At 47.9% G+C, this 26,363-nt stretch overlaps 1 protein-coding gene across 3 annotated transcripts; it reads left to right on the forward strand.

The window, feature by feature from the left end:
- Positions 1–74: 74 nt before the first annotated feature.
- On the forward strand, positions 75–17,464 carry UBE2G2 (ubiquitin conjugating enzyme E2 G2). Of its 3 annotated transcripts, none has more exons than XM_062611157.1 (6): positions 75–483; positions 5,660–5,695; positions 5,783–5,828; positions 11,238–11,356; positions 13,775–13,915; positions 15,078–15,618. In XM_062611157.1, exons 1-6 carry the CDS (start codon positions 441–443, stop codon positions 15,143–15,145), a joined length of 453 nt encoding a protein of 150 aa, XP_062467141.1. In that variant the 5' UTR covers positions 75–440; the 3' UTR covers positions 15,146–15,618. The 3 variants fall into 3 exon arrangements, with proteins under 3 accessions (XP_062467141.1, XP_062467140.1, XP_062467142.1); XM_062611156.1 differs by having other exon boundaries at positions 273–483; positions 15,541–17,464; XM_062611158.1 differs by lacking the exons at positions 5,660–5,695; positions 5,783–5,828 and having other exon boundaries at positions 290–483; positions 15,541–17,464.
- The last annotated feature ends 8,899 nt before the right edge of the window (positions 17,465–26,363 follow it).

Genomic DNA, 26,363 nt, shown 5'->3' on the forward strand with positions numbered 1-26,363 from the left:
GAAACGTGTATGTGGCAGCGGCGCTTGAGATACCCACTTCAGGGACTCAAGGTAGCAGAAGCACATGGCTGGGTATAAGCCTCTGGGGTTGCCGGTGCACCCTCCATCAGCTGCAAACCCACTCTCCTCGGGGAACTGCTGCACAGTACAACTTTATGCACTCTTTATCGCCCCTTCCACACGAAGCAGCTGCAGTTCCTCCCTCCGTGTCCGCAGCCTGTTTCCTGAGGAATCACAACCAGGACCGGGAGTTTCCCAGTTCCCTGTCGAGCCGCCTGCCGCGTGAGCTGTTCGCCCCGGTGTCGCTCTGCGCATGCGCGTCACTGGCGCTCGGAGGACTAAGTGCGTACCATAGAGGAGGAGCGGGCAGCCGATCAGTCTCAAAGCGTCCTCTCTAGCCGGCCTCCCGGAAGCGGCGGTGGCAGCGGCGGGGCCGCGCCATGGCGGGGACGGCGCTGAAGCGGTTGATGGCTGAGTACAAGCGTAAGTGACTGCAGGGACCGGCACCCCTCAGGGTTCCCGCTGCCCCTCCTGACAGGATCCTTCTTAAAGCCTCGGAGGGGAGGCAGCCCGCGGGCCGCGCGTGGGCGGTGGCGGGGTAGGCCGCAGGCCTCCCTCCCTGTGCGCCGCGGTGTTCCAGCCGGCGCTCGGCCCGCAGCGACACCCGAGGCAGGAGGTTAGGGCGCACCGGGGTGGTTGGAGTGCGGCTGTGGAAGAGGAAGGCACGGGCGGCACCGCTTCCCGCTGCCGGGTTGCTCTCCTTGCGCCGTTGCAGCAGGCGGCTGCCTCTGCTGGGACACCGATCGCTGTGTGTGCGTGGTTCGCATCTGCTTTCCCCTCTATCCCATTCTTTTTGGTTTTTTTTCGGGTGAAAGTTTCCAGGCGGAACAAACAGCAGCCACGGAAGTCTCTGTTGCAGAGCTTTGTGGCCTTAATTACAGGCGTTTGTCAAGCCCTTAGTAAAAGCGCAGCAGTTAATAGCAGATTTTAAATTTAGTGGTCAGTGTCAGACTTGTTTGTTTAGAAAGCTGCATGAGATGTGACTTGCAGGTAGTGATGAACGGTGGCTGGATCCCCTGGGGACATCCTGTTTCTTCGGGGGGGGGGGATGATCTGCTCCCCCGTGAGCTTGTGAGATGTCCAGAGGTGGCTTTTTTGGCAGGAGATTTTTTTTTCCCCTTTTTGTTTACCCGGTTGCCTTTGTCCTGTGACGTTGTAGCTTTTATTGAGGGCAAGAAAGGAGAATGGAGAAAAAAAAAAGTGTTTGGTAGGGGAAGGATGGCATTGGGCTGTAGGAAGTGCCTACAAGAAATCTGAAGATGGACTTTTTACAGAGGCCTGTAGTGACAGGACAAGGGGGAATGGCTTTGAGCTGAGAGAGGGGAGATTTAGATTAGATATTAGGGAAAAGTTCTTCCGTATGAGGGTGGTGAGGCCCTGGCACGGGTTGCCCCGGAGAAGCTGTGGCTGCCCCATCCCTGGCAGTGTTCAAGGCCAGGTTGGATGGGGCTTGAAGCAACCTGGTCTAGTGGAAGGCATCACTGCCCAGGGATGAGCTTTAAGGTCCCTTCCAACCCAAACCATTCTGTGATTCTGTGATGATTCAATGAACTGGCTTCCTGCTCTGGTGAAGGTCATTTCAGAGCTCCCAAGGTTGCCCAGGGATGAGGAGTTGTTTCTCATTTTGCCATCACTTATAGTAGAAGACTCCAGCCTGTATAAAACAGAGTATTTATTCAGTAGGGACTGTAGTGGTAGGACAAGGGGTAATGGGTTAAAACTTAAACAGGGGAAGTTTAGATTGGGTATAAGGAAGAAGTTCTTTACTGTGAGGGTGGTGAGGCACTGGAATGGGTTGCCCAGGGAAGTTGTGAATGCTCCATCCCTGGCAGTGTTCAAGGCCAGGTTGGACAGAGCCTTGGGTGACATGGTTTAGTGTGAGGTGTCCCTGCCCATGGCAGGGGGGTTGGAACTAGATGATCTTAAGGTCCTTTCCAACCCTAACAATTCTATGATTCTATAATTTATGGGCACATTTCCTGCCAGTATAGTGTTTCTTCTCAGCTGGTGCAGGTCTCTAACCTGACCCATCACACAGGTGTTTGCCAGGCTGGGGCTGGCCTGGGCCCTGCTGCCTGGGTGCTGCCGGTAGCTCCTGGGGTAGGGAGCAAACCCCACCATGCAGTTATGCAGGTGAAGCTGGTGCTGACAGTGTTTGGTTGGAGCCTGCATTTTTCTGTTGTAATCCTGAAGCATGAACCTGAAAGCTGCAAAAATACTCGATTCTGCTTTTATCTGTTCTCTGAAATAAGTCCCCTTAGTCCCAAAATCAAGGTTTGATCCTTTATTGTTGAGAAGCTGTGAGATCTTAGTAGAAAGTCTCATATGAATGAATTCTTTAGGAAAAAGTGATGTAAAGCAGCATCAAAAAGAGTTTGGTGTAGTGCTACAGGCAGACGTTAAGTGAATCTTCTCCGTGTGGTTTCCCAGGATAGCATTTATAGGGAACGGAGAGATTTTGTTTGTGAATTATGTTAGTTCTGAGATTTAAGAATTCACATTAAAAATACACCTTCATTGTACAGAACAGAATGTGACAGTGCTTCACTGAAGTGGGTGCTTCCTTTCCTTATTGCTTGGAGAGAGAGAATTCATGTGGGACTACAAGAAAGCTGCTGTACCGGTGTGGGTTGTGATGAGCTGCTCTCTCCAGGGGGAAGATGGTTGAACATTTGCAGTAGGTCTCTGCAGCTGTCCCTGTTAAACCTGCTTTGAAAATGCTCTTTCCTGAGCATAACACAAAATACCTCAGACACCCACGGTGCCATGTGTCTGTTGTGAGCTCAAACTGCCTTGTGCCAATTGAATGCTACAACAGAGAAGAGAAAATAAAACAGAATTTGAGGCAGATTTATAAGAACAAGATTCTGGTTTCAAGCATCTTCAGTTCAGATGCTGTCAGACACTGAAGCGAGTATGTGCCCTTAATATTTCCCAAGTCTTGTGTGTTTAGTCACCTTGGGGATATGCTAAATTGATACAGTTTTTAGACAGCATACTGCTGAACTTCTCTGTTAAGAATGTGATCCATCTTTTATTAACTGCTTTAACAAGAGGGTTTGGTTTAGTTCTTCTCTTTTTGGCTTAGGTGTAATTTGCATCTAATGACTCCCTAATGATCAGTGAAATTAAAAGGGAGGTGTTGATTGCGCTGAATCTGCCCCATATTCCTAATAGAAGCATTGCACTTCAGTAGTGTCAGTTCTGTTGCATTCAGTCTCAGCTTACAAGCAAAGCTTCAAAGTAAGGTTTAGCTCTGGTGCTACAAGTTAGGACTTCATTGTGTTTCCATCTGGAAGCAAATTCCCTGACTGCATGCAGCAGAATTCCTCTGCAAGCCAAACAGGATGCCTTGTGTAGGATGTGAAGGTGGAAACCTCTCCAAATGCTCTCCAGTGCTGAGTGACATTGCTGTGAATCAGGTGGTGTGTGCTGCACCACCATGGGCTCCTCCAACGTGCACCCAGCAGGTGTCTGAGCAGGGAGTTCCCCACAAGAACACGCATGGGGTCCCACAGCTCCAGGTGAACGTGATGGAGCTTTGGTGACAGTGTGGCAGGAGGGCCCCTCTATGTCTCTCACTCCCACCTCCGTTGTCCCACAGATCACAAGGTTCCCCTCCTTGGAGGTTTTTTCCTAGACCCACAGTCACCAGTCAGCCATGGGTCAGGAGCTGCTGCATCCAGGGCTCCTGTTAAGTCTTTCTGCTGGTCTTGCCTGTCAAAGAAAGGGGATTGAGGGAGGTGGCTAGTGGCTCTCACTTTGTGCAAGCCAGCTCTCTCAAGTAGCTGGTGTAGTTTTAGGATCCATGTTTCCCTGTAAACTCTGCTCCCATTTTCCCTTTGAACAGCTCTAGAAAAATCACAGAATAGGATGTGACCATCCATGTGGAAAAGGAGTTTGTTCCTTCCTCAGTGACCAGGTATTGGAGCAGCCACTCAAAATCAAAGCTCATGCGCCTCTGCACTGCCCAGTTACCACTTTGCCTGATTCTTAAGGATAGAAACCTCTTTAGCACTTTGGTCAGTGGCAAAGGGAAATTGTGGGAAATCAGAGGGATTTTCTTCTTAGAGGGAGCCACAAGATGGAGCAAAATGATTCCAGGAGCTCCTGGGTTTGCCATCTCCCTCTTTCTGTCTAAAAACATCAGCAAGAAAAGCTGTTAGAGACCCACTCTCAAGTGGGAAAAGCTTGCTCCTTAGCACCAGGATGTAATGGGAAACCGTAATGCTGAGTTTCAGTCTGCTTGCTGTGTTTTTGAACTTCAATTGGAGAGGTCTGTGCCAAAGTTAATAGAATTCTCAATGAACAGAAGAGTTTTGCTATCTTTCCTGTCAGTGTATCTCAGCATGGTTTTGAGTCCAACAGTAACTTAGCTATTTTAAGACAAACTTCATGTGCTGTTTTGTGCAGCACTACCCACAGTTTGGCATATAGCTTCATGGAAATCAGGTCAAGTGTCTCGTTTATCTCTTTGGGACTTCCCATATTCCCTGGGTCCATGTTCCTGCTTGTTTTCATACGTGGGAGTGCATGTGGTGTTTCCTGTGGCTGTGTTTTATGTGTTATGGGCTACTAGTTGTCCACAGGCCATCAGGTAGGAAACACCATTCTAGGTCAGCAAAACATTTGGCCTTACTACTTTCACCTCCAGTCTGACACCGTCGTGGTGTCACCTTCTGCCACCAGTCCTGCCAGCTGCCCTGCGTCTTGCTTGGAGCTGTGGGGTTGGTGCTGAGTCCCACCAGGGACTGCAGGTCCACTGGGTGCCTGTGCATGGTTGAACTTCACCTTGCCACTGCTTACTACTCCACAGGACCTTGGAAACCAGAAGTTGATGGTCATTGCATTGGGTAGTAGAAAAATGGGTTATTATTTTATCAGCACACAAGGGGCTGGGCTTCAGCAGGCTTGAAATGTGGTACTGATGCTGAAGGTTATAGTATGAATTGGGAATTGTACTAGTTTCCTACAGAAAATGAGGATTGATGGATTCACACTTGCTGTGTGCAGCCATGGCTGCTTTATTGCTGCTTTGGTTTTGATTCACCTGTTCCAGGCCACACAGGAGGAGTTGGATTGTGTTCAAGGAAGAGAGCTGCTTGTCGAATCTCCCTTGCTTCGGCTTCTCCAACTTTCTGTGTCATTTGGGTTCTAGGGTTGAGATGCTGTCAAGTCTGAATTGGTGTAGGGAGGTTACAGGGTTACAACCTGTATTGTCTTCAGGCTGTTGAGTTTGTACCTGCAGATACTACAGTGGTCCAAAAGCAGAGTTTCCCGTGCTTTGTAGAAAGACATTTTTTTCTTCCTTCTCAGTTTAAAATTGTTGACTCTGGGAAGACAGGAGTTTTAGGAGCCCAAAAAAGCATGAAAAGACAAATAATTTTGCCTAGAAAACCATTGCATGAAGAAGTTACATTGTAAGCAGTGAGATTCTGGGCCTTCTTAATGGGAAGTTTTGCCCAGTGGTGTCCTCAAGGTTTTCTCCAAGGGTGTTTGCTGGTGGGGCTTCTGTGCTAAGCTTTGGCCACCCAGATGCTAGCCAAAATGCTTGGTTTTGCAGGTCGTGTTAACCTTGCTTGTGTTTTTTTTTTTACAGAGCTGACCCTGAACCCACCCGAGGGGATTGTAGCAGGTGAGGAGCTGAGCAGGTTTTGTGCGTGGTGAAGTTGTAGCTTTGTGTTGAGGTAGCACTAAGCATTGTTTTATTTTTATTTCATAGGTCCTGTGAATGAAGAGAACTTCTTTGAATGGGAAGCTCTTATTATGTGAGTTAATACAGTTTTGTATCCAAAATCAGCACTTGCACACTGTGATTAGCTTCTAGGAGAACAAGAATATAAAAAAAATACCACTTGTGCGTAACATCAGTCTTTGCCTTTGGGAGTTTCCTTTCAGACCTGAACAGGAAATTATATTTGGAATTTAAAGAGTGTGACAGAGGCAGCATTGGGACTTAAGTGATCATTTGTTGTACAGGTGTCATGATAATAAGCAACATAGAATCACAGAATGGTTTGGGTTGGAAGAGACCTTAAAGCTCATCCAGTTCCAACCCCTGCCATGGGCAGGGACACCTTCCACTAGACCAGGCTGCTCCAAGCCTGTCCAACCTGGCCTTGAACACTGCAGGGGTTGGGGTAACCATACCTAAAGCATAAGTAACTTGCAAACTTGACAGGAATCATCGTTTGGGCTCCCTTGAATATATGTTGCGTATATGAACACTGTAGGAAACAATGAATTGTTTGTAGGTCACACAAACCTGTTGGGAACATTACTGGGCTGCAAATACAGGCTGTGCTTTTCTCATGCTCTAAGTGGAGCAAAATACACAGATTATCAGGGATAAGAGGAAAATAAAAAATCAACATTTAAAATGAGTTCACTTGCTCTTCAGTTGTTTTTTTTTTCCAGAAAAAATGGAATGGGATTGAGCTGAGAAAGAAGTTCAACTAAGAAAAAAAAAAAGTCTTGAATTTTACACTTCATGAATTGTCTGGTCATGTAAAGACATTGAGTGCAGTGGTTCTGTGTAGAAAGCTCTTTTCTTGGTGAATACCTCTCTGATCACTACCTTTTGTGGTTTGGAAGGTGACAAAGACTTCTTTACAGAGATGTGTTCTCCCCTTCCACTCCCAAACTGATGGGTACAGTTGTTCATAGCAAAAGTTGCCATGAAAAGACAAAATCTTCTTGCCCAGCATCTTACAAGTTGTTTTCTCTCTTGCTCGTACTCTTTTCTCATGCTGTACCCTCTGTGGAAAATTTGGGTACATGTGATAACTCATGATCTTTACACAATAAGGTTCAAGAAAACAGTAGGGGAGAAGAAAAGAGACCTTTGTCACTTGGCTCTGGCATATTACACAAATACTACAGAATTAAAAGGTGAAGATGCTCTAAACAGCTAAGTCTGTATTGAAGCTGATGGTCTGTTGTTACGGTAGATCCAGGCTCTGTATTTCATGACTCCTTTAGTAAGAGTTGGTGATTTCCTTTCCCTCAGCCAGTGCTAAGGAGCCCCTGCTCATAGCATCCCTGCTGTGCTCTTAGCAGGTTTTCAGTGCAACCACCAGTGCTGACTTATGAGATTCTCAACTAGTGTGGGTGGCAGAATTTCCCTATCTCCTCTATTAGCTTGGAGCATGTTGTCTTGGGATGAAAAACAAGATTTCTGTGTCTTGGGGTCAGGCACACAACCAATACAAAAGCTTCCCGAGCTGTAGTACATCACCTATTCCACACAAGCTGGCTGCGTGGGTGATCCTCCTTTATGGTGGGCATGAGCCTCTGAGTTATTTTAGGTCTGGTAAATGGAGGTTTGGATTACCACTGCTTGTTTGCTGATTGATATGAAGAGTTGGCAAATGCCTCTGCTTATGTACAGCAATTTATTCTGTAATAAACAGATTGTACTTCCTGGGAGCTTAGTCCCCTGAAAATAAACACCTGGCATGGAAACTGGTGTCAGGCAACAAATTACCTACGAGTTTGGCTGCAGGGTCTTATGCTTTTTCTTTCTGCAAGTGGGATGTTTCTTCTGAGACACATGTTTTCTAATGTACCAAATTTGAGTTCAGACAGCTGTGCATTGCTTAGAGTTTAGAAATCCCAGAGGATTTAATGAACTTCCTGGGATATGGAGGGAAATTCCTGCCTATTGGTACCTTCTCCTAGCAGAGACTATGTGGTTAAGTAGAGCTTTCATGGGGGACACACAGGAGTACTTTTGCATTTTTCATTACCTAGAAAATACTTTTTCTTATATTTCCCATAACAAATTCTTAAACAACAGAGGAGCTGCTTGCAGACTTGAAAGCCCTTTAAAATGCTGAGTGTTGAGCTTCAGGCCTTTGTCAGCGCAAAGTGAGAGGCGGAGGCACTTTCATTTTGGTTTCTGTATTGTGTGTGTCATATTAAATTATATTTTAAGATCTGCTAAATTCTGAAGCTGTGGTACAATAGAAACATGTTTACCCTAAACATGTTTGGTTACTTTCATCTTTTTACCCAACTCTAATAGTAGAAATGTTTGCATACATTTGGAAAGCAAGCTAAATGGCTTGTTTGTGTTTGTCTGTGATTATCTTCTCTAATGTTTTGTAATCTCAAATGTGCTGTGTGAGATTCAGGGAATGAAAGAAGCAAGGGTGAGGACATGAAGTAAAGCTGCCTTTAAACTTTTAGATAGATGAAGTGCAAAAGGCGAGTGGTGTAGTAATGAAGAGAATACTTCTATTTTTTTTCTTTCACCCAATTTATGTAAGCCTTGAGCACATGTAATGGCAACTAAATAAGAAAGAGACCTAAGAGGGAAAAGGCATTGCCCATTTATCAGTTCAGAGGTGGGCTAGCTGATGTTACATATATTATTGGAAGAGTTTGGCTCAGGGGTAGAATAATGGTATTTAAAATAATAGTAATAATAATTTGTATTTCTGGTGTTCTTGCCTGTAGTAGCAGTGCTGGAGAAATATTAAACATATGCATGTTAAGGCTGATTGACATGTCTGAATGATGGAACAGTTCTTATGCTCTCAAAGTGAGTGTAATGGATCCAGAACTGAAAATACGATGTGAACTTTCTGAACAGTGGAGGTTTGGAGCCTGGCATGAAATACACCCTTTTGATAAGACATCACACAGATGCTGAATTAGAGTATGTGAAAGCCAGATCTTCGCAGCAGGGTGACTGCTGCAGCCCCAGCATGTCAAGAGAGTTTACCATCCTAACAGTCATTACTGTAGCGCTGCACTGTGTTGTGCAAGTTTGTGACCAGCATTTCAAGACCAAGGTTTGTCCTCTTTGGTTGGCATATACACGTGTATGCTACTAAAGTTTATCCCCAAAAGACACAAACCTCACATAATTGTTAAGAGCTTTATTAGCCTAAAGATTGTTTGAAAACTAAACAGGGTAAATTGAAGTCAGCTTACCAAAAACCTGTCTAGAAAAGGTAATTGAATACATAATTAGGCTTATGAATTTGTTTAGTGTGGAATTCCCCTTTTGAGCATCTGGTGACTGTGGGTTTTGGTCTCTTTTCAGCATCTTTTTACAAATAAGAAACCATTTACAATGTACGTGAAGCTGTGATTACAGAATTGGTTTTGTCAATGCGCTTTTCCCTCATATTTTGGCAGATATACCCACCAGCCTTTTCTTCCCCTTGCCTAAATCAGCCAGCTTGTGGAGTTCAGAGTTTCTTCTTTTCATGCTATGTCTTATGTCAGCAGAGTTGTTTGTTGTATCTCTCACACAGCTAAGCAGCTTGGTTCTCTGGCAAGTCATCCTGTATTTGTGCTTAGGGTTGCCCCAACCGAGGTGCAGGACTTTGCACTTGGCCTTGTTGAGCTTCATGAGGTTTGCCCAGGCCCACCTCTCCAGCCTGTTCAGTTTCCTCTGAATGGCTTCCCTGCCCTGCAGCGTGTCAACTACATCACACAGCTTATTGCTGGCAAACTTGCTGAGGGTGCACTCGATCCCACTGTCCATGTCCATGTGCTTTGAAACCTTCGCAGAGCAGGTGGTGTGATTGCAAAAGGTGCTTTGCTCGTTACTTCTCCGACCCTGCCAATGTCCTTTTTGAACTGAAAGTGGTGCTGTCAAGTTTGAATGCTGTGGCCTGAGTGTTTTGTAGTTGCAAATGCTGTCTTGGATCAGCTTTAATCATTTCTTTGAAGTTGATCCTGGCAGCACTGAATGGTTAAAACAAAAACATTTTGCTCACAGAATACAGGTCCTAAAATGGAGCATGTTGGGTTCATATATTTGACAGAAGAGCCCTTAAAGCTGTATGTTTGCTCTCAAAACAGAACATGAGACACCCACCAGCTTTTCAATGGGTGTATGTACATACTCTTAGAAGTTCAACAATAAGCCTTTAAAATGCAGCTGGAATTAAAATGTTCATGAAAAAATGCATTCAGATGTAAATTAAATCCTGACCAAATTAGGGAAAAGGCCAGAAGGGGATCAAAATGGTTGAGCTGGTTAAGCTTTCATTCTTGCTATGTGTTGATGCGTTCCTCTAATCTTACCTGCCAATGTCAATGCTCAGGGTTAAATCATGTCATTCTCGTGTTTATCTATCAGCCAAGTCTTTTGAATCCCAAAGTTCAGGAGAGTGAGCCTTCTAGGGCTTTAGGTTTTGCAGTCTTAGCTGTTAGGAGTCCTTGAACTTTCATGTTCTTTCTGGCATGGAGAGTGTGCATTGTGAAGAGGAGGAAGCATTAATATATTCCTAAACCGTATTTCCCAGACAGTATAACTGTCATTTGAAAAGCTTTTTACTGAATACATAAGGTCTTCTTGGCTAAGATTTTCAAGTGGTGAAGCTTGTTTTGTACTTTCCAATCAAGGGAGATCATGTTTGTGTTATAACTTCCACATGGTGCATCAAGTTTTAATAAATCATGGCTAAGAAAATTTTTTGCTCACTTTCCAAAACCGTTTTGCTTAGGGAGGGTGAAATACTTGTCTTTATATTCTCAACTTCATTGCACTTTGAACTAGATGGCGAACACAAGGAAATGTTTCTGCAGGAGCCCTGATGAAGCCATTTGTTCTCTGCGTGCACTTAAGGGTGTGCAAACTAAGTACTTTAAGTCTGCAAAGAGACATTGTTGTCCTGCATCTAGCAATTACGGTCCCTGAGCTTTGTTTGTATTTTCATAAAGCATTGTTGTGGGGTGTGTTCGTCAGTCAGTGATAAGTGTTGATGGGTGGTTGTGCTCGAAACTGGCAGCTTGAATCTCCGTGGGTTTTGTAAATTATTTTTGAGCTATAGCATTTGCCATCTTTGTCTTGTGCAGCATAACAGTATCTTCAAAGGCACAGGAGTCCCACACCTGCCTCTGCGTTCTCTTGTCGTGCAGATGCTCAAATCCTGGAACATGCCTTGAAGCCAGATACTCCAGTTTTATCCAGACACACCCTGCTAATTAAGCAGTGTTGTGACCTTCCTAGTAATTTAGTGTGCAAGCTTTGATTTCCCCCTTCCCTCCCAAGCCCTATATTTGGATTTAAGTTTATGAGGTGGGGGGCAAGAGTGCATTAACTCTTTGTTTTCTGAGGGAGATTGATATGGCCCAAACCTCACATCTCATTAGACAAGAATTTGGGTGAAAAAAGTATTTAAAACTCTGGTGAATAGCCTTTTATTTGTCTCTAGGGGTCCAGAAGACACCTGTTTCGAGTATGGGGTGTTCCCTGCTGTTCTGAGCTTCCCACTCGACTACCCATTAAGTCCTCCGAAAATGAGGTTCACGTGTGAGATGTTCCATCCGAACAGTAAGTCTGATGCAGCAGGACATGTGGGAAAGTGGATTGTTTGTGCACCTTAAAACCTAACTTTTGCAGCAGGAGGGCTGGCATCCTTACCAAGGGTGATTCTCTCTCAGGTTTAGCAGTATTTCTGATGGTACACACAGAGTGCTCTGTTCAAGCCGATGACATGTTTGCAGGTATTTAATATTAAGGCTTTGCTGGCCTTTTCTCTGCAATTCTCACGGTGACAAGATTATCTTAAGACTTTTCAGTGGAAGTAATTGAAGGGACTGGATCTATATTCTAGGCTATTAGGCATCTGCCGCTTGAGAGCAGTAAAACAAAAATGCTGCCTTCCTGCCTAGTGTTTCCTTCCCAGCTGACATTCCTGCGCTTGCAAACACAAATCTTAATCTCAGCTGGAAATCAATTTATTTCATCCTATTCCAAGGAGTTTTGCAATTTCTTGAAGTTCTGTTCTTCCCTCCTCAGAGTACCACTGATGCAGATCCTTGCCCATTTAGTCCACATCTTTCTGTTCTCCTGTGAAAGACACACCTGCATATCACAGTGTAGAACTGTGTGGACATGCCCAAGGCAATATAGCATTATCGCTGAAGCTCTGATGTCTGCAGCAATGCAGAGTTTGGCACCTGGAAGCAGTGTGGCTGCATTGGCACCTTGCTCCAGCTGGACTCATTCACCCAAACTTCTTGGCAGGACTGGTCTCCATGAGAAAATCCATGTCCACACAATACTCTGCAGCTCCAGTTTTGGCCTTGGCTTGAGGTTTGCTGCTGGCAGCTGCTTTGTGCGCAACATAGGAGGGAGGAGTGGCTTGTGGAGAGGCACAAACTGCCTGGCTCTCGTGTTACGTGTGAGTGCTTTTTAAAGTCTTGGGATTCTGGGTGATGCCAATCTAAAATTGAGATCACCAAAAGTAGACTCTAGAATTGTGCTTCTCAGGTGGTATTGTGATGGTCTGTTTCTACCCAGACAGGCTGTAGAAATTGAGTGGCTTAAGTGCTTAATCCTCCACCTCTAAGGAATTGCAAGGATAATGTTTAAGAAGTCTGTTGTTTTCCCTTATCTTTGCAGTTTGTGTTATGTACATGGGGAACTGAGACACCACAGAACTATCTTCTCTTAAAATGATGTTCATGGATGCTCTGGTGAAGATAACTTCAAGTAGTAATTAATAGCAAGTCTTGCATGAGCATTTAGTGAAAAAGTGGGAAGATGAGTACATCAGAGGAATCAACTTTTGCTGTCTTGACTGTGCTGCTACGGTCCAGCTGTTTTAAATGAGGTTCTGCATAAAGACATTAGAGTAACTTACAAGTGAAATACCTTCTACCAGTGTGTTTTTAACTTGCAAGGAGAAGTGCTGATTCAGCATGTGCTGTTTTCACCTCTTCCAGCTATGGCTAGACCAGCTCTAGTCCCCAGCCTGGGGCTGCAGGAGGGGACGTAAATAAAAGTCTTCCAAAGTGCTTACATGTTGCAGGCTTGTGCAGACATTAGCTGAGTGAATGGAAAGAACTGAAAATGAGCCCAACTGCTTCCAGCGGTTATTCCCTCTTTTTGTTTTGTCTTGTTTTCCTGGCAGTGGCACAGGTTGGTCACCCAAGGAATGGAAGCACTGAAAGTACTGGGCTGAAGTTTTCCTTCCTTGAGAGGCTGCAGCTTTAGGCCATGTTGCTAAAGCAGTGTTTCAAACTCCATTCTCTCTGTGTTCTCTCTTCAAGCTTTCTTTGCCCTCATTATCAAGTCGGTGGAGCCCAGTGTCTCTGACTTGTTGCAGATGCTTTGCTTGCACTAAAGGTGGGAGGGGAAGATGGCTGTATCCTTAATTGATAGGTTACCTTGTTTCCAGGCAATTTAATCCTTCTGAGCTTTAAGCAAAATTAAAAGCAGTAGTCTGAACTATTCTGGTTGCACCTCCATAATGTTCAAAATAGGATCAATTATGTTGCTCATAACATACCAGTTTTCCTCTTTGCTGCAGCAGAGCTGGTTTGCTTAATTCTTTTTCCAGTCTCAGTCTCATGAAGAACTCCAGCATGCATTCAGTGCTCTGTGACTGTTGTCCTTTGATTTAGAGAGGACTGGTTACTTACTTGAAACTGTGTGTATGCATAAATACTTGCCTTGTTCCATCAGGCTGCATCTCTTATTTTTTCCACAGATCCTGTCACTGGTTATTAAATGACAAAAGTGCTCCCAGCAGGCTTCTGCTGGGGAAGGATGACTCAAGTTTGTCGGATTTGCTTAAAGGAGATTTTTGCTAGATTTCTGTCAGATTTTGTGTCTTCTTGCCTTTGGAAGAGGCTTAGCTTCAGTCATAGGAAGGCCAAGTCCAAATACTAATCTCTGCTAAAGATCTGGAGAGGTCAAGTATTTCCACTAAGTAACAATCAATCCCCTTTACTTCTTGTGCAGTTTACCCAGATGGCAGAGTTTGCATCTCTATTCTTCATGCTCCTGGGGATGATCCCATGGGATATGAAAGCAGTGCTGAGCGGTGGAGTCCCGTGCAGAGTGTGGAAAAGATCCTCTTGTCAGTTGTTAGCATGCTGGCAGGTAAGGACTGCTGTCTTATTAAGCAGCTCAGATAGCAGTTATTGAGTTAGCTAGAGCTGCTTCCTGCTGTTTGATGTTTTTTAAGTGAGCAAAGGGCATTTAAAGCTGCTCAGCGCAGCGGAGCAGATAGTGATGGTCACATGGGTCCAGAGGCTCCCCAGGTTGCCTGCTCCTGCACAAAACCTGGGCTTCATCTTTGTATTTGTCTGTGATGTCCATTCAACTCTTGCAGGTTGTAAGGGTATTGATTACAGCCTGTGTTGGATTTGGCTTTAGAAGCTGGTTGAGCCAGCTCTAACTCGAGTCCATGGGAGATTAACAAGACAGCACCCTCCATTTCTGTTTGTTATTTCTCATGTACCCCATTCTGCCATCTGTGGTTCAGAGGAAGGCTTCTTCAGAAGAGGAGTGGGGTGAAAAAACTTCTTGTACAGCCTTTCCCTAAATCCAGCAACGGCTGTGGTTCAGCTCTGTTGTGTTGAGCTCTCTGAAAGATGCATCTGTTTCCACATAGTGGACAGAGCCACTGAACTGCCCGAAAAGAACAGAGATGTGTCCCTCAGAATCAGTTTTGAATGATAAAAGATTTTAGACGTCTACTGTCTTTTAAGGGCAGGCCATCAGCATTGTCCACTGTGTCCCTTAACTATGGAGGTGGTGAGGCAGTGGCACAGGGTGCCCAGAGAAGCTGTAGCTGCCTCATCCCTGGCAGTGTTCAAGTCCAGGTTGAATGGGGCTTGGAGCAACCTGGTCTAGTGGAAGGTGTCCCTGCCCATGGCAGGGGGTTGGAACTGGATGAGCTTTAAGGTCCCTTCTGACCAAAACCAGTCTGGGATTCTGTGATTGAATCAAGAAAGATAAGAGCCCAAGATGTCTACTATTAACTAGGTTGGAGTGGATTTGGACTAGTGTGTGAAGCAAAGTGGGTAGAGCATGTTCCATCTTAATGATTTGTGTAATCCTGTCGACAGTTGTCCCACTTTATGCTGACCATCAGCTTAATGAATCCCACATTGCAGCTTACCTCTGTACAAAATTAAGTGTTGGAATCATGGGGGTTTAATGTATTTTGTAAAATGCCCTGAAATCCTCAAATGAGAGATGTTACAGAAATGAAAGCGTTTTATGGGTTTTCTTGGTCCGTTTTGTTGTTTTTTAATAGAACAAGCTATTCCAAAGCGTGATGGAGCCTGTTTGGGTGGCCTGGTTGGGAGGGCTTTGTGTCTGTGAAGCTGCAAAACCAGAAAGAGACATTTTGCAGGGAGCAGCATGCAGTTTTACACCGCCTTGACAGCACTGGTGGTTCCTCATTGTGGTGTTCCATGTGCATGCTGGGGCTCAGCTGCTGAGAGCATAAACAAAAGAAAGTACTGCTCCTCTGCCACTTGTCTCTACATAAATTCGATCTTGCTGTGATATTCTCTTGTGATCAGTTCAGTCAGAACCATTTGGGAATCCAGTGGCTGTCACTGGATTTTCTTTCTAGTGATGTTTCTTTAGTCCCAAGCAGGGGAATCATGTCAGAGCTGCAGGGAAGTGGCAGTACAGAGGCATTATTGAAGAAGCGAGAGGGTCTTGCTCCATTGCCTGCCTGTCCACCTACCTTTCAGTTTTTCTCGTTTCAGAGCCAAATGATGAAAGTGGAGCCAATGTAGATGCCTCCAAGATGTGGCGGGAAGACAGAGAACAGTTTAACAAAATTGCCAAGCAGATTGTGCAGAAGTCACTTGGACTTTAAGCTCACAAAGAGACTGAAGTGTTTTGTATTCCTCTCCACCTGAAAATGAGCAGTGCTCAGTGCTGGTACCAAAAAGGAAAACTTTGCAAAGCTATTGGCCTAATTCTTCTTATCATTTGTTATTTATTTACCATCTCTTTTCTTCTTCCACTGCTCCAGAGAAGCCTCTGGTTCGCTCACTACATTGTGTGCAAGAGGAATTTAATACTAGGGGAAAATACAGAGACAATGCTATTTCAAAGGCTGCTTGTTGCTACCTCACTTTGTGATATGGTAAGCTTGGAGACTTTGCAATCTGCAGTCCACCTTTGCCAACCTGCTGTTTGAGAGCAGTGCTGGTTTGAATCACTTGCTGGAAGAATTAGTTGTATGTTTTTGTAGGTAGCATTGCATCTGGAGCACCAGTAGACAGGAAATAATCAGTCAATTTTATGATACTTATTAAGGACAGCATTTGCAGTCAGAACTTATATGAAGAGTATAGTTAGCAAGAGAGGCTATAAAACAAGGTTATAGTCAGGATGTATTTGGAAAGAAAGTGATTGTGCAGCATGTAACTGTAAGAGAAGATTTAGGGAGTTGTCAGTGACTGACTGAGAGTCCCCTGTAACACTGTGAGTTTGTATTGAGCCTTTAAGTCAGTGTCTGCTTGGAAAGAAATCCCAAGAGCTGCTTTATTACTCCTTAAAGACACTCAGTTGTAAACTTTGCATTCAATTAGAGGTGCAAGGTATGAAGTGTGGATTCTTAAACACTTTTGGTCACCATGGGCAAGGTAGGTTGTTGGCAGCCTGAAAATCCAGTGATAATGTGTCTGCTCTGCTGGACATGTAATAATATCTGCAATAATGTCAGCTCCTCTTCTGTTGACTTTTGGGTGTTGAGAGGATAAGGCATTACTGGCCTTTGCCATTACAGCCCAGGTCACCTGTTCTTAAGTTCAGTGAAGATGTACGTGATGAATTTTATGAAAATTAGTACTACTTTATGCTGCCTGCAGTTGTGCATTTAAATATGAGTCAGAGAAGACACTGATAGTGTTTGCTAGAGGATGGGAGATGCAGGTTTTGAACTGCAGAATATTGTAGCCGACCACTGGTGTGGAGCATGCGGCAAAAATCCAGCTGCAAGGATCAGTTTGTAGAGCTGCTTAGAGGCCACTGGTGACTTTTGTGCTTTGCGAGTGAATTTCTTATGTAGGTCCAATTCTTCTTCAATTTACTACAAGCAATAACACACCCACTGGTGTGTGTGACATGGAAGGAGTCGCACCATAGAGAGAGCTTTACAGAGGCAATTGTGCATTTGCACCTGGGTGCAACTCATCAGTATTTATGCCTTGCAGTCTGTGCTGCATGTTCATGTGCTGCAGATCACAGTATGCCATCGTTCTGCACCTCTGAAGTTTGTATTGCCCCAACTTGCTGATTTTACCTCCTTGTAGAAGTAATTCTTGCTTTGGTGTAAGGGTGGGAGGGGGACTTGACATAGTTTGGGAGCAGAAGTGATGAAATAGTGTTGTACCTAACTAGTATTTCAAGGTATACAGGAAAATGTAGCACTTCTATGCAGCCTGGGAGCATTGTTTGAATTGTAGTGGATGCAGTGTTGCTCCTGGGAGTACTGCAGCTGCTTTTGGAAGTGGTGCTGGAGAGCTGTGAGCACCACACGGCAAACGATGGGTTCCACAGACATGGCAGATGTGGGCTTTCTTAAGTGCAGAGTATTCTATTCACATGTGCTCTCTCATTATTTTATGGTGGGATTTAGTCTGTATACTGAAAATAAAGTGATTATATTTTCTCCTTTCATAGATGTATGCAAATATATTGCAGTGGGTGTTTTTATGGGTAACCAATTCTGACTTGGTCCAAAGAAGTGGAGAGTTTATTCTAACACAGTTAAAAACACAGGGGATAGTTTAGAGGAGTGGAAGAGGTGACACAGTGGCTTGGGCTTTCCAGGCAAGTGTCTCTTTTCTAATGATGACAGTGACTTGATAATTCAAAGAAAACTATAAAAACCTGACAGCTGGCAGATGTAATGTAGTTTGCTTCTTACAAAGAACTTGCTATGATCCACGTATCTGGCCTAGGAAGGTCTGGTTATGGCAACAGGTGAACCATGAAATTTAATATAGCATTCAAAATTTGCTGATATTAGCTCTCACGTTTGAGGACAAATGTCAATTCCTGCTGAGAATTTCCATAGTCCCCAAACCTCTGCTGCTTACAAATAAAGTAAGTTTATTTTTCAGTGACTGGCTTCAGTGAACTTGGTAACTTTGGGTGTTTTAAGCCACCCAGGGAACATACGTACGGGCAGTCTTGCAGGTGACAAAAGGTAAGCAAATGTCCACCTCAGAGAGGTAAAACTTGCCTTGTTGAGGTGAGAACTGTCCTGAGCGATGGCTGTTGGCATAGCTGGAACTGGGAATGGGTGTTTGTGTTCATTGAAAGGCTTAAACATGGCACCATGCTCAGTGTGTTAGATTCCCGGTTTGTTTGACTCACAGGACAGAAATAAAGTTTCATCCTCATTATTCCATAATAACCTGAATCCTCATGCACAGCACAAGGGTTCATCCTGCCTGACTCAATGCCTGTGCTGCGCACCAAGAGGCTTTCACTGTGCAGACAGCTTACTACAACTGTGAAACATCTGAGAGCAGTTACAGCGTGTAAAGCTGCCGTGTTGAGCCGTGATCCCTGAAAGGCTTAATCCTCTCCCCTTGTGAAAGAGCACTGACATTGGCAGTGCGTGTAATACCAGCCAGTAGCAGTGTTCTCCTGAGCAATGCCTTTTCTTCAGTCTGAAACAGTTACTATAAAGCAGGTTCCTTGGGGAGTGCCGTGGCTCTCAGGTGTTGCACATGCAGGTAAAGTATTCAAGATTGTTAAAAATCCCTTCTTCTGGATTATATTTGCTTTAGGCTTTTATATTAAAAAACCCAAACCCCTGCAACAAAGCTGAGAAATGCCAGGAATGTCCTCTTTAAAGCCTTTGTATGCACATATATCCACACAGTTCTTTCCCTTGGCAAGCGGGGCTGTGTCAGAACACACACAGTGGGACGCGAGACATTCATTAACTGTGTTTTGTGTGCCTGTGCGCATGCAGGCAGCTCTTTGAAAGAGCGAGCTGCAGGACGAGAGGCGTTGGAGCCACATGAAACAGCTGCAGCTTCGGGGCAGAGCCAGCCCCGGGCTGCTTTCCAGCTTGCCTTTTGGATGGAGCTGCATCATGAATGGAAGGCAATGTGTTGCCTTTGAGATGAAATGGTGAAAGCTCTGTCTAGAAGATCCTTGCTTTTCTCCCTGAGGTTGTGTCTTTGTGAGGATGCTGTGTGTGTTTTACCCCTATGAGAATCAAAAAGAGAAACACCACCTCTGCCAGCACAGACCTGTGTGTCCATCCCCAGTGCCAGCTGTGCTGCAGATTCTGGGGTAGTCTCGGATGTGGGATTGGTGCAGCTTCTAGGAGGTAGCTCCAGAAAGGGGCAGCAGCTTTGTGGTTGCCTCCCCTGTGTTGCTTCTCTCAACTTTCCCTGGCTTGGTGGAAGAAGAAAATCACTTTTCCCTTCAGCAAGCTGGGAGGAGGAGTGCACGGTGAGGAATGCTGAGGGTCTTGTTGCCTGCTGGGGGGATGCTTGAAGTGGTACATGAGTCTGGAGAACTACTGTAGTTCTGGTTCTGTCTGGTTGGGATGTGCTGTCTGAACAGTGGCTGAACCCCTGCACCAGCCCCAGTGGGATGTCTCTTCTCATGCAGCGAGGTCCCACCCAGTGCCACATGCACTGAAAGCACTACTGGGGTCACCGATCAGTGGTGCAAGGCTCCCTAGTGCTGTGGGGATGAAACTCGGCACTGGTGGGGAATTGCTCAAGCTTAATGCTTGGTGATCCTGCATAATGTGCTCGGTGCTGTCCCTTGGGAGCACGGGGCAGCCAGGACATTGGTGCCTTCCCTATGACTCCAGCCCTGGTGACCTTCCTGCCCGTCCCAGGCCTGATCTCATGGCTGCCTGCTGGATCCGAGTCCTGTCCCAGCTGCAAGCTCCTCTCCAGGATGAGTGGCTCTAAGAGCCACAGGAGAAGGAGCCAGGTGGCCTCTGAAAGCAGCTCACACCCCCCGAGATGCAACGGAGCAGCTGTTAAGATTATGGGGTATGTTAATATATAATTAATGGTAATGATAGGGACAGTGGGTTATTACAGGGTAGCTGCCAGTGTTAGCAGTGCGTGCGTGAGCTCTCAGGGAGCAATTTGCCAGTGGGTCTGTCTAGTCATGTCATTGCTGAAGGGTGTGAGGGGGGATGAGCCAAGTCCTGGGCCAAGTCCCCTTCCTCCATGTGTGGGACACCAGCCAGCACTGCCTTGCCAGGGCAGGGTTCTCTGGGGATGCTTCAGTGTATTCAACATCAGCAAGTTTGCCAACAACACTGAGCTGTGCAGTGTGGCTGACACGCTGCAGGGCAGGGACCTGGACAGGGCTGGAGAGGTCAAACCTCAGGTATCTCAGCAAGGCCAAGAGCAAGAAGCGTGACCAGCAGGTCAAGGGAGGGGATTCTCCCCTTTAATCCACTCCTGTGAGAGCCCCGCTGCAGTCCTGTGTCCACCTCTGGCGCCCCCAGCACAAGAGGGACGTGGAGGTGCTCGAGTGAGTCCAGAGGAGGCCATGAAGGTGCTGCAAGGGCGGGAGCAGCTCTGCTGTGGAGCCAGGCTGAGAGAGCTGGGCTTGTTCAGCCTGAAGAAGGGAAGGCTCCAGGGAGACCTTAGAGCAGCTTCCAGTGCCTAAGGGGCCTACAGGAAATCTGGAGAGGGGCTTTTTACAAGGGCCTGCAGTGACAGGGCAAGGGGGAATGGCTTTGGGCTGACAGAGGGGAGATTTAGATTCGACTTTAGGAAGTTCTCCTGAGGGTGGTGAGGCAGTGGCACAGGTTGCCCAGAGAAGCTGTGGCTGCCCCACCCCTGGCAGTGTTCAAGGCCAGGTTGGACAGGGCTAGGAGCAACCTCATCTAGTGGAAGGTGTCCCTGCCCATGGCAGGAGGTTGGAACTGGATGAGCTTTAAGGTCCCTTCCAACACAAACCATTCTGGGATTCTGTGATGCAGGGATGCAGGAGTCAGGCAGTGGGGGAAGAGGCTCTGTGCTGCTATCACAGCTCTAAAGGAGCCGGGTCTCTCTGTGCAGGGGAGCTGCAGGGGTTGCCCATGAGGGTGGGTCCATTGCTGCCGGGCTGTGGGTGAAGGCGAACGCAGCCGCGCCTGTGGGGCTGCGCAGTGATGCGGGAGGTGGGTTCAAAGCGCAGCGATGCAGGATGCAGCATGCCAGGGGGCACCCACGCGCCTGAGCGCTGGGCCCGGCCCGTGGAGGCTCTTGCCCACAGCCCGGTTGGGCGTTTTGCCCAAAACTAGTTCTTACCAGGCCAGAACAATTCAGCAGATTGAACCCAAAGCGGGGCTGGCAGGACGGCGTGAGGTGAACGTGGTTCCCTCATCGAGTCTGCCCTGGGACACGTTCGCACAGGCTCCTCCCTGGGTGTGCTGCTTCACCAGCATCCCCGTCCTCCTCCACTGCTCTGGTCAGCGCATCGCTCCCTGCAGGCTTGGTCAATGACAGCCAGTAGGGAGGGGAAAGTCATTCTGTGTTTGAAGAGCAAGAGAGCTGCCCACACCTCTGAGATGACTGATCCGATCCCCAGAGCTTTGTGCCTTGCACGGCTTCCCCTGGCCATTTATCCCCTGGGAGCTAGGGAATGTTGGAGCATGGAGCAGTGACCAAGTTGGACAAGTTTGCTTTTATGCCATGTTGGAAGCCTCTGGGGTTGGAGAGCCTTCTGGTTGGTGTATGTGGGCATGCTGCAAGGGGGTCAGGAGGGGCCTTGCTCAGCTGGAGCTCAGCTTTGCTCACCAGCTCTTGTGATGAAGCGCAGGCTGGAGGGAAGGTGTTTTTAAAGGAGCATTGCCTGAAGAGGTGATGAGAAGTTGAGTTCTGGAGTTTTGTCCTTGGCCAGATCCTGCTTTGACACAAGTTCTTCCACCTTGGAGCCGGCATGGCCTTGGTGGGAATACTTGTATTTGATGGCCATATTAAGGTCTTAGGGCTCTATATGAAACTTGATTTTATGAAAGCGTCAGTATTGTTGCTGAAGCCGCTTGTCCAAACTGTGCCCATGCAGCCTCACTTTTAGCCATTGATGTTCTTCAGCATCCATCCTTTTAACACCCAGCCAGTAACCAGGGTGCATCTGGTTTATTTTGCCAGTGAATTACAACCCCATCAAACAAGACTCAGGTTGAATTCTTTCTCACGCATTAGATTCCATCTCCATCTGCAGACCCACGGAGACCAATCAGCCCAGGGTGATGCCATGTGCTGAGCACCCCATCAGTGGTACCCCAGCTTCCCCCCCGCAGCAGCCCTGCTGCCCCCCTCGCCTGGCCCCTCCTGGCTCCAATCCCTCCCCACTTTCACAAAGGGCAATTAGGAGCAGCCTGGTGGTGGTTTCTGAAAGCCCAGACTTCAAAGGCAGCGCTGGCTGGGTGCTGCTGGGCTGGGCTGGGAGAGGTTGGGCTGTAATTAGAGCCCTGCTCAGGGGGCAGTCATGGGGGTGCTCATCCTGCTCATGTGTAGTCCTGCTGCGTGAGGCCCTGCTGCCAGCAAAGGCTGCTCTCCTCGCTGCAACAACTGTGTGGGATCAGTGAAGGGGATGAGGAGCTGGGGTCCCCAGGACGCTTACTCTGTTCTTCCCTTCCCTACCACTTTGAGCAATGGGCATTGTGCCTTGGCAGGTAATGAGAGCTTGGGAAGCTGGATGTCACCATACGTTGAGCATCTTGGGGATTCCCAATGGCACTGAGGAGTGGGACAGGAGCTGTGGTGTGTGGGGTAACCCTGCCAAGGATCATAGAATCACAGAATCACAGAATTGTTTGGGTTGGAAAGGACCTTAAAGCTCATCCAGTTCCAACCCCCTGCCATGGCCAGGGACACCTTCCACTAGACCAGGTTGCTCCAAGCCCTGTCCAACCTGGCCTTGAACACTGCCAGGGATGGGGCAGCCACAGCTTCTCTGGGCAACCTCTGCCAGGGCCTCACCAGCCTCACAGGGAAAGGTTCTGTGAAGGATGCTGGCTCCACCTCTGCTATGGGGACCAGGCTCCCAGGGTTGGGTGGCAGGCACAGAGGGACAAGAGCCACGTCCCCACTGGTGCCTGCACAGCTCCGAGCGCAGTGGGGCTGTGGTCACAGTGACAGGGCAGCAGCACTGCGCTGGAGGAACTGGCCCGAAGAAAGTCCTGGAGAACAATAGCAATTGTTCTCTTTGTTCCCTTCCCTCCCCGGATGTTGGAGCCGCGCTCAGCTGCCGGCGGGTGAGCAGAGCAAGCGTGGCTGCCTGCGCTGCCGCCTCGGTACCAGGGGAGCCCACTGCATGCACTGCCTGCTCTGCTGCCCTCCCCGTGTCTCCAGCTCCTCCAGAGCCTGAGTCATCACCCATATAATAACCATAGAATCGTTCAGGTTGGAAAAGGCCTTTAAGGTCACTGAATCCAACTGATAATAGTTATCCTAGTATTATATCCTAAAAGTGTCCCCCAGTGCAGACAGTGTATTTGCTGCCTGGCTGGAAGGAGGAAGTTGCGATACCCACACCTTTTCCTAATGCGCCACATGGTCTGAGGTGGTCTTCAGCGGGGAGAGAAGATGTTGGCCAGGCCCTAACTGGGGAGCTATGGGATCATTTCTGGTACAATCAGCACTGTGCATCCCCTTTTATATCCCTGCTGGTCCTTGATGGGCCCAGGAATGTAAGGGCATGTTCTCAAGCTTCCCTGCTGTGGCTTTTTCTGCCATTTACCACCATCTGCCTGCTGCAAGCTGACAGAGGGGAGATCTAGGTTAGATAGTAGGAAGAAGTTCTCCCCTGTGAGGGTGCTGAGGCCCTGGCACAGGTTGCCCAGAGAAGCTGTGGCTGCCCCATCCCTGGCAGTGTTCAAGGCCAGGTTGGACAGGGCTTGGAGCAACCTGGTCTAGTGGAAGATGTCCCTGCCCATGGCAGGGGGGTGGAAATGGATGAGCTTTAAGGTCCCTTCCAGCCCAAACCAGTCTGGGATTCTATGAAAACAGCTGGAGCGCCGTTTCCGTAGTCTACATGTTCACAGTTGCTTGGGTTTAATGCCCTCCATCCATATGGAGCCACCTTGCTAGGCAGTGGTGACTGCAGAGAGTCTGGGTGTCCCGCAGCTGCAGGGAGGTGGCTCAGCCTCTCACAAGGCTGAACTCGGGGGAAGTGGCAAAAAGGACAGATCATTGTCCCAGGCAGCGGTAGAGGGCTGTTTGCCACGTGCAGGGGAGATCAGGGGCAGATGTGGCTGCTGGGTCCTGCCTAGCCCCATCCTGAGCAGCTCTGGTGCAGGAGCACGGTCTTAAAGCCTGTCTTTTGGCTTGTGCTGGCACAAGTTAAGTGACTGCTTGTTGGAGCCCTTTTCAAGGCCTGCCAGCTCAGCTGCCATGTGTGCTCCAAATGGGGGCAGGATGCTCCGTTCACTCCTGGCGGACCTGCCTGGGAAGCTACCAGGTTGCCAGCCCTGCCTGCTGCCCATGGCCAGAGCTGCGGGAGCTGCATCAGGATGGCTGCTCCAGGCTCCTGCGTTCCCTGGGGCTGTGGGGCAGGCAGTGCCAGGGATGCTGTGGGTGTGTGGACACGGCGGGCTCTGGGATGTGAGCAATGCTGGTGGTTTGCCGCCACCCGGCAGGGATTGCTTCCGAAGGCAGCTGCGCGCCTGGGAAACTGGCAGCAGGACTTGCAGCGTTGGGGTGGCTTTGTGCTGTCTTTTTTGGTGGCTTTCCTAAAAAGGGTGTCTTTTGCAATCGTCCCAGTCCTTCGACAAAACTTTTCCTGGCAGAGCCTCTCCAGGATTTCTGGGAATTGAGTTTCTGAGAGGCGATGGGGTTAAAGGCATTTACACTTCTTGTACAACGCTGACAGGTTTCCTGGTGCAGAGAGTTCTTGCAGCAACTCCAGTTTGTGCTGGCAGGTTGGACTCAGGGAGCTGAAATTGCTCCAGGAAACAGGGGAAGGTTTTCAGCCTAGGAGAAAGAGCAGAGGTGATGAGGCAGGGGCCTCGAATAACCCTCGGATAACCCCATCCCCATCCCACCATCCCGGAGAAGGTGTTGTCCCTGGTGTCCAGCCTGAACTGGAATCTGGGGAACTGCAGCATGGGCTGTTGCTCTGGGAACAGTTTTCTCCCTCCCCTTCTTAACTGTCCCCAAAGGGCTGATCCTGACCTTGCTGCTCACACAGGCAGGGCTGGCTCTGCGTGCTCGTGCGGATTTGTGTGTGGCCACACCAGCACAGGCAGGAGGATGGACACAGCACTGCCCGCTGCCAGCCAGAGGCAGGCTAGGAACACCCAGCTGCAGATGGGCAGTGCTGCATTTATCTGTGAGTTGTGTATATGGCCCCTCAATCTTTGCCACTGCCGGTGCCTGTATGCACACTGCATTTCAAGGCAGAAAGCTCTTGCAGATGTCAGGAATTAAGTCTGAAATGAATAGGACATAACAAGCCCTTAAACATGACTTTGTGTCTGCAAATAATAAGGAGTGAGTTACAGTCTTGGAAGAGCAGGAACATCACCCTGTGTGCAGGGTCCTGCCTGTCCCTGGCGTTGATTAGGTGTCCTCCTCATGCTGTCCTCTGCATGGAAGCTCTGTTTGACATGGATTGTCTGCAGATGGGTTTCTCAACCTTTTCTAACCTGGGGATGGCCAAACCTTTTTGGTGGAAATCCAAGGATCATTTTGTTCAGAGCTGCCACATGGTTTTATTTACGACCCATGCAAATTAGGCAAGCATCTCCCTGTTTGTCTCTTTTATTTCACCCTCTTGTGCTTTCTTGTGCACATAGGAATGTGCGCGTGTGCTTAGGAAGTTTTGTTGACTGCTTCCTACTGCTGTTGTGCCACAGAGCGGGTCCTGGAAACCCCTGGACCCCAGCAGGCAGGGGGCCTTTATCCTTATCTCACACCACAGTTTGGTTCCTGGGGCAGGTCCTCCTGGGGAGGGAGAAAAGTGCTGGGCACAGCCCAAGGTGCTCCAATATCTCCTGCTATACCAGGGTCCCAGCCCAGGGATGAAGAGTATCCTTGGGGACCATCAATGTCCCTGTCCTCACCAGGAGACCATTAACAGCGCATGGCTGAGAAGCAGCCTGAGTCCACAGTGCTGGGCTGAGTACTATCTGGCATGTCCTCCATGCCCATCAATGGGGACTTCGATTCCTCCACCTCCTGCCTGGAAGTTCCTTGATCCTCCTGCTTCTAGAGGGGACACCCACACTTATGTCCTTGGGTCTGAGATGTCTCCACCAGCCGGCTTTTTTGGCCAAGTGCTTAAAGGCAGCTACATGCCCTTTGGAAAACAGTCTCCCCAGCTTTCCCAGCAGGAATTTTCCTCTCTCCCCAGGAGGAGTCTCGTGGGCTGCCCAGACCCTCACAGAGCCATGGCTGGCCTCAGCAGAGGCTGAACCAAAATCCATGTGTCAGAACCATGTGGCAGAGGTGGGATGGGGTCCTGGCAGGAAGGCTGCTCCCAGCCCCATCGGGTGTCCCCAAGGCCATGGGCAGCAGCACGAGGGGCCGAGCCTATCAGGGGGATGGGATGGTTTGCACCTCCCGCATCTCTTGCAGCGGCCATGTGCAGT

Source organism: Pezoporus occidentalis, unplaced genomic scaffold (genome assembly GCF_034315485.1).
Source record: "Pezoporus occidentalis ecotype Australia unplaced genomic scaffold, CSIRO_AGI_Poc_V1 ctg151, whole genome shotgun sequence".
Classification (NCBI taxonomy): domain Eukaryota; kingdom Metazoa; phylum Chordata; class Aves; order Psittaciformes; family Psittacidae; genus Pezoporus; species Pezoporus occidentalis.

Excerpts from the sequence above, each read along its gene's own strand:
- UBE2G2 (XM_062611156.1), top strand. The coding sequence starts at position 441 with ATGGCGGGGACGGCGCTGAAGCGGTTGATGGCTGAGTACAAGC. Across the intron at positions 5,829-11,237 it reads GAATGGGAAGCTCTTATTAT|GGGTCCAGAAGACACCTGTT; the intron begins GTGAGTTAATAC and ends ATTTGTCTCTAG. Across the intron at positions 11,357-13,774 it reads TGAGATGTTCCATCCGAACA|TTTACCCAGATGGCAGAGTT; the intron begins GTAAGTCTGATG and ends CTTCTTGTGCAG.